The 13,397-nt window shown below is 39.9% G+C and overlaps 1 protein-coding gene across 6 annotated transcripts in view; it reads right to left on the reverse strand.

Annotated features, from left to right (window-relative positions):
• Positions 1–669: 669 nt before the first annotated feature.
• The window catches only part of CDH18 (cadherin 18), a 639,311-nt gene continuing 626,583 nt past the window's right edge, over positions 670–13,397 (reverse strand). For all 6 annotated transcript variants that reach the window (XM_079984961.1, XM_079984957.1, XM_079984956.1 and 3 more), the window contains 3 exons: positions 12,307–12,424; positions 4,270–4,521; positions 670–1,490 (listed from right to left, as the gene is read on the reverse strand). In XM_079984961.1, coding sequence (XP_079841087.1) covers positions 1,000–1,490; positions 4,270–4,521; positions 12,307–12,424 — 861 coding nt within the window. In that variant the 3' untranslated portion in view covers positions 670–999. The remainder of the gene's footprint in view (positions 1,491–4,269; positions 4,522–12,306; positions 12,425–13,397) is intronic.

The following is a 13,397-nucleotide window of genomic DNA, read 5'->3' on the forward strand; positions in this document are numbered from 1 at the left end:
AAATTGTATGAATGTTAAGAAAGATGTAAGATTAGCAAAAACATGGCTTCAACAAATTAGTTATAAAGAATATAAATTTAAATTTAATTGGAAGACGAAAAGATAAATTTTGGATAAGTAACATTTTATGATTAAGTTTCAATAAGAGTATGTTAAATCCCAAAATTTGAGATATTAATATTGGAAAATTATATTATATGAATTAAACCAAGTTAATAATTTGCTGGTAAAATTTATGAGTTTAGAAAGCAGGAACAAGGGTTGTGAGGAAGTCCAAAGATGAATATGAAATGTGGATATTGGAAAAGATTGTGTTATTATCTATGTATTTTATTGTTAAACTAAAATTTAATAAATATTATTAAAAAAAAGAAAGATGTTGGCATGTAAATAAAATTCAGATGGGTGTTAGTATGGGCAGACACTAAAATGGCACTTAATTGAGCAATTCCATTACACCCTTCTGAAAGAAGTAGTATTCCTGGGATGTATTACAACAGAAGCAAATGACCTCTCCCCATCATTACCTTAACCCCTCTAAACTTATAAACAGAGCTAGACACATTATTTCAACTATCCAAACAAGATTTGTTCTTCTCACAAGTAGGCATCACTATAGATTCAATGTAGCTCTGGGTATATTTAGGGATATTAAAGTAATATTGGCCATTGCTTGGTTTACTTAGGGTATCGTTACTGATACTGCACCACAGACTTTATTGAGCAATTAAAAATATACACAAAGGGACAATATTTTCCTTTGGGGCATATCTTTTTCTGTTTCTTCTTCCAAATTTCCATCCAATTGAAGAACCCAGTTTCAAATGTGAAAAGGGCACTTGTTTCTACAGTAACTGTGTACATCAGTTTGCTCCAAGTACTGTATTTCTATAATATATTCAGATAAAGATTGTTTGCTGTTAAACCACTGCTGTCGTTATGTCTCCAAGTTGCTTGGGGAACTAAAATGTTCCGTATTTGAGGAATGATAACGAGAATTTAAGTTGTTCTTTCAGATTCTATTTCTCCATAAAGTTCCGCTAGCTTCTTAAACTCTGGTCCCCAGTCACCAAGGTAATTATAATCCTGGTCAGAATGTGTAGTGGCTGAATCCAAGGAGCTGATAGATCCAGCTTCTGACCTTTGACCCTCATATGCGTAAGTTTGTAGGGAATCATATGGGGGCACACTAGGGTCGAGGTCTGCTTCTGCCAATCTTTGCTTAATAAATTCCTGAACATCTATACTGTTAAGACAGGATGAAGTGGGATGCTTGGGGGTGGGTTTGACTTCAGGCCGCACATCCCGCCGATACTTCAGTTCCTCAGCAGCTGATGGGTTCCGCAGGGCAGTGATGTCAAAAGCTTCTGTGTCTTCCTCACCTCCTCCTTCATCATCATAGGTAACAACATTTTCCCGGACGTCCTCCTCCGAAATAATCAGAGGCTCTTTTTTGCTGCGTCTTAGTGTGATGAAAAGGACCACTATTGCTGAGAAAATTCAAGATAGCAGATTAGAAGGGCTGCTGGCTGATTAAATGATATTTTTTATGCTGATGAATCATATAGCTTTTAGCAGATTCATCTATCAATTCATTAACTGATTAAAGTGAAATAAATGTGCATGATACCAAAACTTCCCATATAGGTTCTTCTCTGAGATACTGTAAGAAGTGAAAGTTAAACTAATCTCTCTCCCCCCCCCACCCCATAATATTACATAATCTAATTACAGGGTATCAACGTATTTTCTGGAATTTGACAAGACCCATATTTCATATTCCAACAAATATCAGCCAAGAATCTCTCAGTTTCTTCGAATAATCTATCCTTCTCCTGTCGTCAGCTTGCCTTATCTGTGTCATTCCCCCCCCCCTTTCTGGCTACTTTCCAGATTTTAAATATCTAACCATTATTATACTCTGGGAGAGTTTTCACTTTCTCGTGCTTAGAAACATTTGCTTTACTTGCTACTAACATATCCAAAACAACAGCCTTGAAGAAGAAATAAAAAATATGACTGGAACCCTTTTCAGTAAATTTGCCTACTATCAAAATATAATTTACCACTCAATGCTACCATTAATTGTGAAAAGGAAAGCAATATTTAATAGTTTCCTTTATGGGCTCAATTCTAGTCACACACTAGGACAAAAAGAAATGAATGAATGAATAAAATAACCAAGTCTGCCCTGATGTGCCACACTTAGTGATTAAAATTAGCCCCACCAACCATCAACAAAACTTAAGTTTATGAATGTACCAAAAGAATTAAAGATTATTGCTCTCGAGATGAAGTTTGCCTGACAGGTCGATAGACATGAAATACCTGCTTTCAATAAATTAAAGCTGTAGCAGTGGTGTATACAATGATTCCATAATTAAATATATCTAGATCCTAATAATATTGTTACATGCTATCCCCAATCTCCACTTCAGTGTGGGATGTCAGGGAATTCCAGGCACTCTTACCAGGGTCTGTGTTTCCATTTGGACAATGAAGCACAACAGAGACCATGGCGTCTTTACCATATACAGCTCATTTACACATATATGCAACCTGAGCATTACAATCTGAGAGCGTTCTTGGTTCTCCCATGGCCGAAGTCTTGGATGCCAGCAGAAATCAGCCATGACCCTCTGTCCCCTGTCCCAACTTTCTGCTTGCAGACTGACACTCCCCCCCCCCCAGCTCACATCAGGCAAATTGCAATCCTGAAACTTTCACCTCCTAAAAACTCTCACACTGTCTTCTGACAACTATTGCTCAGTGGAAGGAGGGGCTCCCACTCGCTTGTTGTCTGGTGCAGCCTATATCTGCCTATACCTGCTTCTTAATGGCTCTTCTCCTGTTCCCTTTCTTATCCTTGATGGTTCTTCTCCCAGGCGATCTCCTGAATGGGAAAACCTGTCTGGCAGCCCCTCTTAATGCACCAAGCATTGATCAAACACCAGCACCCACTCATTCCAGGCACCCACAAACTCTAGCACCCCAAAACACATAATATTATATCTAAATAGGTCTAAATCTTAATGATCTTTTCTCACAAGTTAGGATGATATTACTTGCCACATTAATAATTTGTGCACAGGTATTAATGGGGGGGGGGTAATCTGATTTGTTTGTTTTTTTACAGTTGAGAGATGAAAGGCTGCCGCAAATTAATTATCACAAATTTTCTTGGAACTTAAGCATAACTAACTCTTTTTTTTTCAGGATTGGGGCCACTGGGAATGGGTATAAGCAATTGTAAAATGGACACTGACCAAAACCACTCAGATGAGGACATGGCGGGAATGAGGGATTTCAACATCACTTAATGAGACTATAAAAAAATTAGGGGGGGGCAAGCAAAAATGGGTTGCTCCTTATCAGAAATTTCAAACAATAAAATAAAAACTTCCCTGGAGAACGGAAGCAATGAAGATTGCTAATGAAGATATTTAAGAATAATGTCATACATTGAAGAACTTCCTTTATCTGGATAAAGATTCACTTCTTTAATTTCTAACAATATTAGTATATGGGTCATTATAGATTCATCCCATTGTGAGCAACATTTGTTCTTCAAAGGGACTTTCTTCTTAAGCTCTGTTTAGTGTGCAAATATACATGTAAAGACAGTATGAGCAGGTTGAGTCAGAGCCAAATGAGAGGGAATATTAGCTAATGGGTACTATTCAGATAAATCTAAGCACATAAAGTATTCAGAGAAAATGCATTTCCAAGGACATTTATCTAATAGAATCATCTTCTTGCCTGCACTGTCCCTTGCCCCTCTTGATGATGCTTTGTGTCGTTATCAGCTCATCCCACAGAGATAATTAGCAAATGGCTTTCATACATTCCTGAAAGTCCTTCTGGCAGAGGAATCTGTTTCAAAAAGATTCTTCTCCTTTCTTCTTTTTATTACTTCCCCCAAGAGTACTGGACATGCAACTCTAATTGGTTCCTGAAAATCTTACCAAATTACCTGGGTAGATCAGCAGTGCTAATTACTTAGTGACCTCTGCAAAATTAATTCCACAGGATGCCAGCAGTTCAGCTGTCTGCTTTAAAGGCTTCTTGGTCCTATTAATTTTAGCTAAAGTCTTTACCATTTTTTTTTTTAATATAAAAAAATATATCAAAGCTTTGTATTTCTAATTACCTCCTATCACAAGTGATTCCTGGTTCAGAATGACATTATACTGAAAAAGCCACATTGTTTCTGTGATCATCTGAAGGCCACGGAAAGGACACCGGTATTTAATTCTGAGAGAGGCTTACCCAGGAGAATGATGACACACAGCAGGATGGCAATTAAGGCCCCCGTACTCAATCCTGCAGAGGAGAGGAATGCCTCTGCATGACAGGTCCTCACCCTCCCATCTCTTTCACACGCACACACTCGTATCACAAGGGTGGCACTACTGCTGAGAGAAGGGATCCCTCCATCAGAGATCACCACGGGGAGGTAATACACATCCTGAGTCGTCCGACTAAATCTCCTCCGCCTGGTCAGGATACTGGCTGTGTTATCTACAAGAAGAGAAAGCAAGTCAGAGTAATCTTAATAATTGCATTTAGTCATCGTCATCATTTATTATTTATACCCCACCCATCTGGCTGGGTTTCCCCAGCCACTCTGGGTGGCTCCCAACAGAATATTAAAAACACAATAAAACATCAAACTTTAAAAACTCCCCTAAACAGGGTTGCCTTCAGATGTCTTCTAGAAGTCAGATCCTTGACATCTGGTGGGAGGGCGTTCCACAGGGCGGGTGCCATTACTGAGAAGGCCCTCTGCCTGGTTCCCTGTAACTTCACTTCTCACAGTAAGGGAACCACCAGAAGGCACTTGGAGCTGGAAATCAGTATCTGGGCTGAACGATGGGGGTGGAGATGCTCCTTCAGGTATACTGGGTTGAGGCCGTTTAGGTCTTTAAAGGTCATCACTAACACTTTGCATTGTGCTCGGAAATGTACTGGGAGCCAATGTAGGTCTTTCAGGACCGGTGTTATATGGTCTCGGTGGCCACTCCCAGTCACCAGTCTAGATGCCGCATTCTGGATTAATTGTAGTTTCCAGGTCACCTTCAAAGGTAGCCCCCTACACAGCACATTGCAATAGTACAAGCAGGAGATAACTAGAGCATGCAGCACTCAGGCAAGACTGTCTGTGGGTAGGTAGGGTCTCAGCCTGCGTACCAGATGGAGCAGGTAAACAGCTGCCCTAGACAAAGAACTGACCTGCACCTTCATGGACAGCTGTGAGTCCAAAATGACTCCCAGGCTGTGCCCCTGGTCCTTCAGGGGCACAGTTGCCTCATTCAGTACCAGGGAGTCCCCCATACCTGCTCGCCCCCTGTCCCCCCAAAACAGTACTTCTGTCTTGTCAGGATTCAGCCTCAATCTGTTAGCCACAATCCACCCTCCAACTGCCTCCCAACATTCTGGTCTTATGCCATGCCCCCCATTCCATCACCCATACAGACTTGCTGGTAGCCCACATGGCAATAAAGGGGCAATCTCAGGATCCATCTTGGTGAAAAAGTTCATACAACCCTTTTCAACAAGGTAGAATCTCTTCTCTATTCCCCCAGCTGTGGACAATGAACAACAGTACAATGTCACATCACACCATTTGCATCTATTTAAAATCAGGGCACTGAGTAAAAGTCAATCCACTTCTAATATAAGATTACAATTCAAGCAATATTATTCTTTCTGGATTCCTTTTTTATTTTTACATATATAGCAAAGGGTGGAGGAAGCAGTCTTTTTTTTGCCTTTTTAAAAACAATGGCTCTGCTTTCTTGGCATACAAAGTTAATCACAGACTTCTTTTTTTTAGTTTCTCTTCAAATAGGTGATTTCGCTCAACTACTATTGAGAATTGTACAGATATCAATCACATTTTTGCTTCTCTGTATATATGCCAACACTGGTATTATGCTCATGCAAAATAAAAATAAAAAAAATAGTTCTATGCATTTGCAAGAGTGAAATACCACAAATGTTGATATCTGCATGGGCAGCTACTCCTCTCCCCATATTTTTATTATTTGTAAACAGCTAAGGCACGCACAATTGCATCTGTAGAACTGTGAAAAATAGTGAATCACAAAATTCGCACTTGCAAATTCATGGGGTAGCTGTTTGTGATTGACATGGATGCTTTAGTTGAGATTCCTGCATCGCCTGGGGTTCGACTTGATGACCCTCAGTCCAACTCTACCATTATTGTGTATCTTCAGTTCAAACTTCAAAAGGAGTGAATTTCTGAAGCATCCCCCGCCCCCATGGAGCTTGCCTTCTTGTGATTTTCAAATCTGGCAAGCTAGCTTATTCGCTGGGCCCATATTTGAGTTCTGCCTTGATCAACACTTGCTGGTTTTGTTTTTCCCCACCAATCACTTGCATTATGGGGCTGGAGTCCTGGTAATGGACTGCACTGATTTCATTTTCCCGAACAACTGATTTGAAAGGAGAACCTTTTGGCAATTTGTGAGTAGGCAGGCAAGATCTGCCCTGGTTCTGATTTTCCTGCACACGGTTTCATTTCAAGCCTTGATTCAAAAGACTGGTAAGTGACTTCATATCACATCCACACACTTTTGCAATCAATAAAGATACTGTATCATGTATCATTGTCTATACAGTACATTTCACATAAAAATCTAACCCGAAGTAGAAAAAAACAACATAGGAATTTATCTTTTTCTGCTACAGCATGATGTAGAGAAACTAGTTTAAAAGCTTTAAAAGTATAAAAGCCCCTTGTCGCCTTACTCTTACTTCTTGTTTTATTTTGTGAAAGTAGTAGCAAGGTCTGACTTCCTTGCTTTACTGTCGGCTAACTGAAAAATCTTTAATAGTTCCAACACCATTTCCCCCCTGAAGTTATAATGAGATTCTATTGGTCTAGATTCCAAGCTAATAAAGAGTATGAGAGCCTGAATAGACTGGCATTTATGACTGCTATACTATTTAAGAGTGACTTCATGAAAGGCTTGCAGCGTGATCTTCAGAATTTCATTCTACCGTAGGTCAGCTCAAATGAATGAAGCCAGCAGAGCAGTTTAAGAATGGGAAGAAAGCATGGTCCCTGCAGAAATATATACACCATACTGCTGATAACATACTTAGAAAGGTGCATCGTTATATCCTATAGTTACATAGAGTTGCCAAAAGGTAATGTTGAGTGGTTCCTTCCTTGTCCCAAGAGGGAGTTAAAAAATGAAGGTTACAGCTCCTGGATAAATGTCTTTATAGTTCAAGAATGGCAACATCAACCCAACCATGTGGGAATCCCTTGCAGATGACCACAGTGCCTGGAGACAAACAGACAGGCAGTGACCAGAAGATGAATGACCACTGGGAGGAGCAAAAAGAGAGGAAATGCCATGGTGCATCGGCAGCAGAACAACTGGATGTCTTCATCTGCCTCAGATGCAACAAAACATCTCTCTCCTGTATTGGTCTCTACAGCCACAGCAGGCTCCCAATGCAGACAGATACCAATCAAATTAAATGTAGAGTTGCTTCATAATGGGTAGAAGTGGACCACTCAGTGGAGCAGAGCTGCTGTGCTAGTTTCCCAGCTGGTAGGTTGCAGTTGAGGTGGTGGGGAGTTTATATACAGTGGTACCTTAATTCGTTCTGGAATGGGGCTAATGGGGCCTCACGTTGCCGCCATGCCGCTGGAGCACGATTTCTGTTCTCATCCTGAAGCAAAGTTCTTAACCTGAGGTACTATTTCTGGGTTAGCAGAGTCTGTAACCTGAAGCATATGTAGCCTGAAGCGTATGTAACTCAAGGTACCACTGTATTGGGTTTTAATTCTCATCACCCTCATCACTGGCCAATGCTTGCTGAGGGTGATGGAGATGGAGCCCAAGATATGGAGGCCACCATATTGGCTATTGCCATGCTAGGCAGTCTTTTTACAGCTGATCAGGAAAGCATGGCCTCCTCTTTGCCCCATGCAGCAATATTTTTTTAAAAAAAGAGTAAGTGACCCATTACATTTGGGTACAGCAGCCGTGACAAACCTGCTGACTTAAAAAGAGAAGACGTGGAATCAAGCTTTGCAGGAGCTGAAAAAAGTGAGCCTGGGTGGAATAAAGTTTAAATTCACACAGAAGGCATGAGTAGCAGTCAAGCGATGATGAAAGAATTTAAGCACAGAAGATTAGCTGCAAAGCTCCAAAGGGTGGGGAGAGAATGAAAATGGGAAGGCAGATATGAGACAAAGGAACAGATAACAACAGACAGGGAAAAGGATATTCTGAAGATGAAAATCCAAGCCAGGGGTGGGGTGGAGTGGGGGGAAGAAATGAAAAGCACAAAAGATGGAAAGGATATACTTTTTTTAAAATCCCAAGGCAAGTTTGAGACACAATGAAACAAAATCTGAAAGATGAAGTTGGCAATTGTAACACTATAATGGTTGAAGGAATCTAGGAAGACCAGAGCTTAATAAAAAGCTTTGGGAAAGCTTGTCAAATCGAGGTGGGGTGAGGATATTTGCAGGATAAAATAAATACAGCGGTACCTCGGGTTACATACGCTTCAGTTTACAGACTCCACTAACCCAGAAATAGTGTTTCAGGTCAAATAGAACTGGGGGACTGTTCACAGCCCTAGTATTCAATAAACTGTCTTGTCTTTCCACTGGTACTCTGCCACTTCACTATACTCAGCAGAAACATTTCTGGGTGAGAATATATTGTTATAGAAGTTGGGTGCCTCCCCCTCTCTCTGCTGAATGACAGCAAGAGTCCATGGGGTTCCAGACACTCACCCAGGGTCTGTGTTCCTTTGGAGAATTGAGACATGGTGGAGACTGTTGCAGCTTTAAGAAATATGGTTTATTCGCCTATTTACACCTTCAGTCTGCATGGAAGGAGTCCAGATCTTACAGCATGGTCATTTCAGTAGGGGTTTGTCTCCCACAGAGGTGCAGCCCTGAAGTCTAAACTATCTTTCCCAGCCAGCCTTCAGCTAGCCTGTCCAATATGGATCCCAGTCTTCTTTTTCTTCCTTCTTCTTCCCAGCACAATTATTAAAAATTCTCTTTTCCTGTCACTTCAAACCCACACCCCACCACCATGGCAAACTTTGTCTGCCCAGACCATCAACCCCCTTTTGCATGTTAATCCCTATCCCAGGTAAGGCTGTGGCTTGGAAAGGAATCTTAGCCTGTACTTTTCCAGTGACCTCCAATCTTCCCTTCAATACTCCAAATAATTAAAACCCTACCCATTATTAATTTCTAGGGTTGGGAGGGTGGATCCTGCCAAATCTATAACACTATTTTATATTCTGACATGAGTATTCTTCATGAATATATTTTTTTAAAAAAAAAATCCAGCACCTATCACTGTTGGTACCATAGACCTTTTATTGGTCTAGATACAGCCAAGTATCTTCTGAGCAGGCTTGTCAAATATATTTCTTCTGCCCTTACAATCCAAATAGTAAGGCATATTTTCTTGAATAATGCAAATCTTGGAAGAAAAGAACCCCAAGCTCCTGAAGATTGAGGTACTGAATTAAGATGACATGGTTGCCTGGCTCCCTGTTCAAACAGGGTTGAATCAGTGTGACTTTTTTTGTTAAACCTGCCAGCTGGAACTAGGCTTTGTAACGAGCCCATCAGCACATGCTTGACTTCCTGGCCAGAAAGACAGATTTCCACATGAATCTCGACTCACATGGAGTTAGGTGGTTATGCAAGTCACCTCAGCTTGAGGATCCTAATTATATAAATTTCAATCTTGGAACTTTGAGCTTGCAGATAACATCTGCCTGAAATGCAACAAAGTCTTTAAAAGTTTGGAAGCACGATTCCCCAAAAGCCACAGTCCACCTAGGGCAACTGTATCTCTCTTCCTCCATGCCAAAGAGTATGTTTATCTCACACTAGTTATATTGAACTACTGTACTGGAAAATGTATTGAATAAAGACTTTGGGGGAACTCCCAAAGCAACAGAGATATAATGGTAGAGCTATGGCAAGTGAATACCAGAGCACTTTGGAGAATACTTGTTCATTTATTATTCACAATCCGATGATTTTAAAAAACATATTACCATAAAATGCCAGGAGAAGGGGACATGGGAGATCCTGCTTTGTGTCTTTCCTTCTGGCAAATTTTAATTTGTTGCCCAACACTATTTGCATGAAGTCTTTCAACTGATTTAGGCTATAAAAATATGATTAAAGATGGGTATTATATACCTGTATCTTTAGGTTTCGTTTTATAACATTTTCCAGGTGAGACTTGACAAACCTTACCTTGTTGACAGGTTCTCGTGTTTTGGGGTTCAGCTATTTGCACACATTTGTATTCCTTAAAAGAAACAGCAAAGCCCTCCACACACTTAAGGATCCAATAAACAGAACTCACGTGTTTTTGAAATACACAATTTTTTTATCACTGTTTCAAATTCTTTTTTCGGGAAGGGTCTAATTGCATCTTGATCTACTAAATGCAATGCCTGAATGGTTAAGAAAGTAGAAACCCTAAAAGCCCTTCTTTGGATCTCTCAGTTGCCTTTAATTCTTAGTCATGCTGGCCACATGACCCGGAAGCTGTCTGCGGACAAACGCCGGCTCCCTCGGCCTATAGAGCAAGATGAGCGCTGCAACCCCAGAGTCGTCCACAATTGGACCTAACCTTTTTATCGTTCTCATTCTTTTTTGCTTCAACTCTTTGTGTGCTTAAACAAATGTAGTGAAAAATCACACCACCTACTCCTTGGCACATTCAGGGTAGTCCCACGGTTTGCCAGAGGTCCAATGATATTTAGGGAAACAAATAAGCAATCCGAATGTGACAGTGCCCTCAAAGCCGCCAGATCAATGGAAATTCAATTGCCACAGAATGGCTAAAAGCTGTTTTGTTTTTAACTAAGTAAACTGGGAAGGAGGAAGAATGGATTGGTGTGACTGGCAAAGGAGGATGAAGAAAGAGAATGGCCTAGTTATAAATAAGGTACAGAAGATTATGTTGTCTGGATAGGTGGTGTAATGGTTGAGAGTGGTGGACTCGTAATCTGGTGAACCAGGTTTGCTTCCCTGCTCCTCCACATGCACCTTGAGCTAGTCACACTTCTCTGAAGTCTCTCAGCCTCACTCACCTCACAGAGTGTTTGTTGTGGGGGAGGAAGGGAAAGGAGATTATAAGCCGCTTTGAGACACCTTAAGGGGAGTGAAAGGTGGGATATCAAGTGCAAACTCTTCTTCTTCTTCCTGGTTTATACTAAGAAGCTCCATTCAACTTCAAACTCAATATAACTTTAACAATTGGTGCCTGAGTTGCCTCTCCTGCCTGCCTGCCTTCCCCATCCCCCTTTCCTTTAATGATGTGTATCTTGGCTTTTAATGCAATGAGTAGGGAATGGGCTCTTATTTATTGATTGTATGCAAGCTGCTCTGGGAGCCTGTTTGACTGAAAAGTGTGATAAAAATGTTATAAACAAACAAACGAATATGCAAGCTATCTTTAATGTTTTCAGGGAAGGATGTGAAAGCTGTTCATAGACTCACCTGCAAAAACCAAAATGGAGAAGGAAAAGTCGATTGAAGAATAAGCAGGCACAGAACGCTGACTAGCTGAAGGGGCAGGGGAGATGCTTGGTGAAGATATTTTTATTCTCACCCCCCTTTTTTAATAATAACAGATATATTTGTTTGTTGCTTTTAAATTCTTGAACCAGATTCTTATCCCCTTGTTAAGAGTTAATATGGTTTTATGCCACAGTCTATTAGTTTTAGATTATTTGGATTTTAGATTATTTTCATAATGCTAGTTTGTATTGACTATAACTGATTTCATTGTTTTGAACTTTGCTTTGCATTTTGTACTGTTAATAATGTTTGTAAACTTGCCAGAAGATTTATCCATGATACAGGTAATATATAAATGCAACAAATAAATGTTTAAAAACGTAATATGTGTTATGATTCTGGTCTTAGTGTTACCCAAGCAAGAAGCTAAAGTACAACTCTATAACCCAACAGAACTCTCAAAAAAACCTTTAAACAACATGCAGAATAACTACAAAAGTTAATAAAATACAGAGCAGGGAAGAAATATTACAAGGTTATTTTCTTCCAAAACGATTCCTAGATAGTCATCATTCACAACGCAAAGGTTATGAATATGAAGTCTTTGCTATATAAACCACTTCTGCCCTGACAGATGGTGGTTTTCACCCACTGACAAAAAAGATTATGAGAAAAGAAGTCATTCTGTTCAACGAGACATCCCAGACAAAAACCAAGCCTTGCTTGCAGAGTAATGTGTGACTTACCTTCATTGTCCTTTAGCGTAAAGTTGGGATTCAAAGGGAAACTGTTGTCCAGAGAAAAGTGGAATCTTTGACCATTTGCAAAGTCATCTCTGTCCGTTGCACCGATAGTCTGGATAACCTGGAAGGAAAATTGAATTGTGGATGTGATGAACTTTTAACTGGATTTAAATTTTGGCAGAACTTGGCAGAATCTTATAAGCTGAGCTTTCTTTCACAATTTTCTACCTGCCTAGTGTCATAGTATGACTATTTTTCCATTAGCTGCATTATTATTATTATTATTATTATTATTATTATTATTATTATTATTACTACTACTACTACTACTACTACTGTTTTATTTCTCTGCTCAACACATTTCAGCAACAATGTAAAATTAACTAAACACATGCTCAGAATGTCAGTATGTCAAGAGTCTTAAATTCAAAGACATTCTGAAGATTTTGTTAGTTAGACATTTGCATTAATACCTACAAAAGAGGATTGATGTGTCACTTAAAAATTTCACATATAAGTTTATTTTCATCACCAGGCCTAATAATGGCATGCTACACTCCAGTGATTCCATTCTCATTGGGACTTCTAGTTCCACCCCTGGGAATTTTTGTTTGTCTTTGTTTGTTTGTTTGTTTTTTTGGGGGGGCAATAAGTTTATTTCCCAGTACAAAATGCCTACCTTGCATTGGATCCTATTGTATAGGATAAAAAAAAGGAAACCCAAAGAACTGCCCTTGTTGACAATTTGCAATAATGGTGTACAAATCTTTGGGTGTGCATAAATGCTTCCAAACTTTCACTTATGATTAGATTCAAAGTGAGTTGGTGGGGGGAGGGGGTCTTCCTCAGGGGAAACATCTGAGGAATTTTGAAAGAAGTCAAAAGAATTGTGATCCGTTTACTGTTGATTCTCAGAGTGGTTTGAAATATTCCAAAGAGAGTCGACTCTGGTATGGAATGAAAGCCATAACATGTAATCCCAGTACAGTGGTACCTCGGGTTAAGAACTTAATTCATTCCGGAGGTCTGTTCTTAACCTGAAACTCTCCTTAACCTGAAGCACCACTTTAGCTAATGGAGCCTCCCGCTGCCAC

The sequence above is a fragment of the Podarcis cretensis genome (assembly GCF_951804945.1).
Source record: "Podarcis cretensis genome assembly, chromosome: 7".
NCBI classification, from domain to species: domain Eukaryota; kingdom Metazoa; phylum Chordata; class Lepidosauria; order Squamata; family Lacertidae; genus Podarcis; species Podarcis cretensis.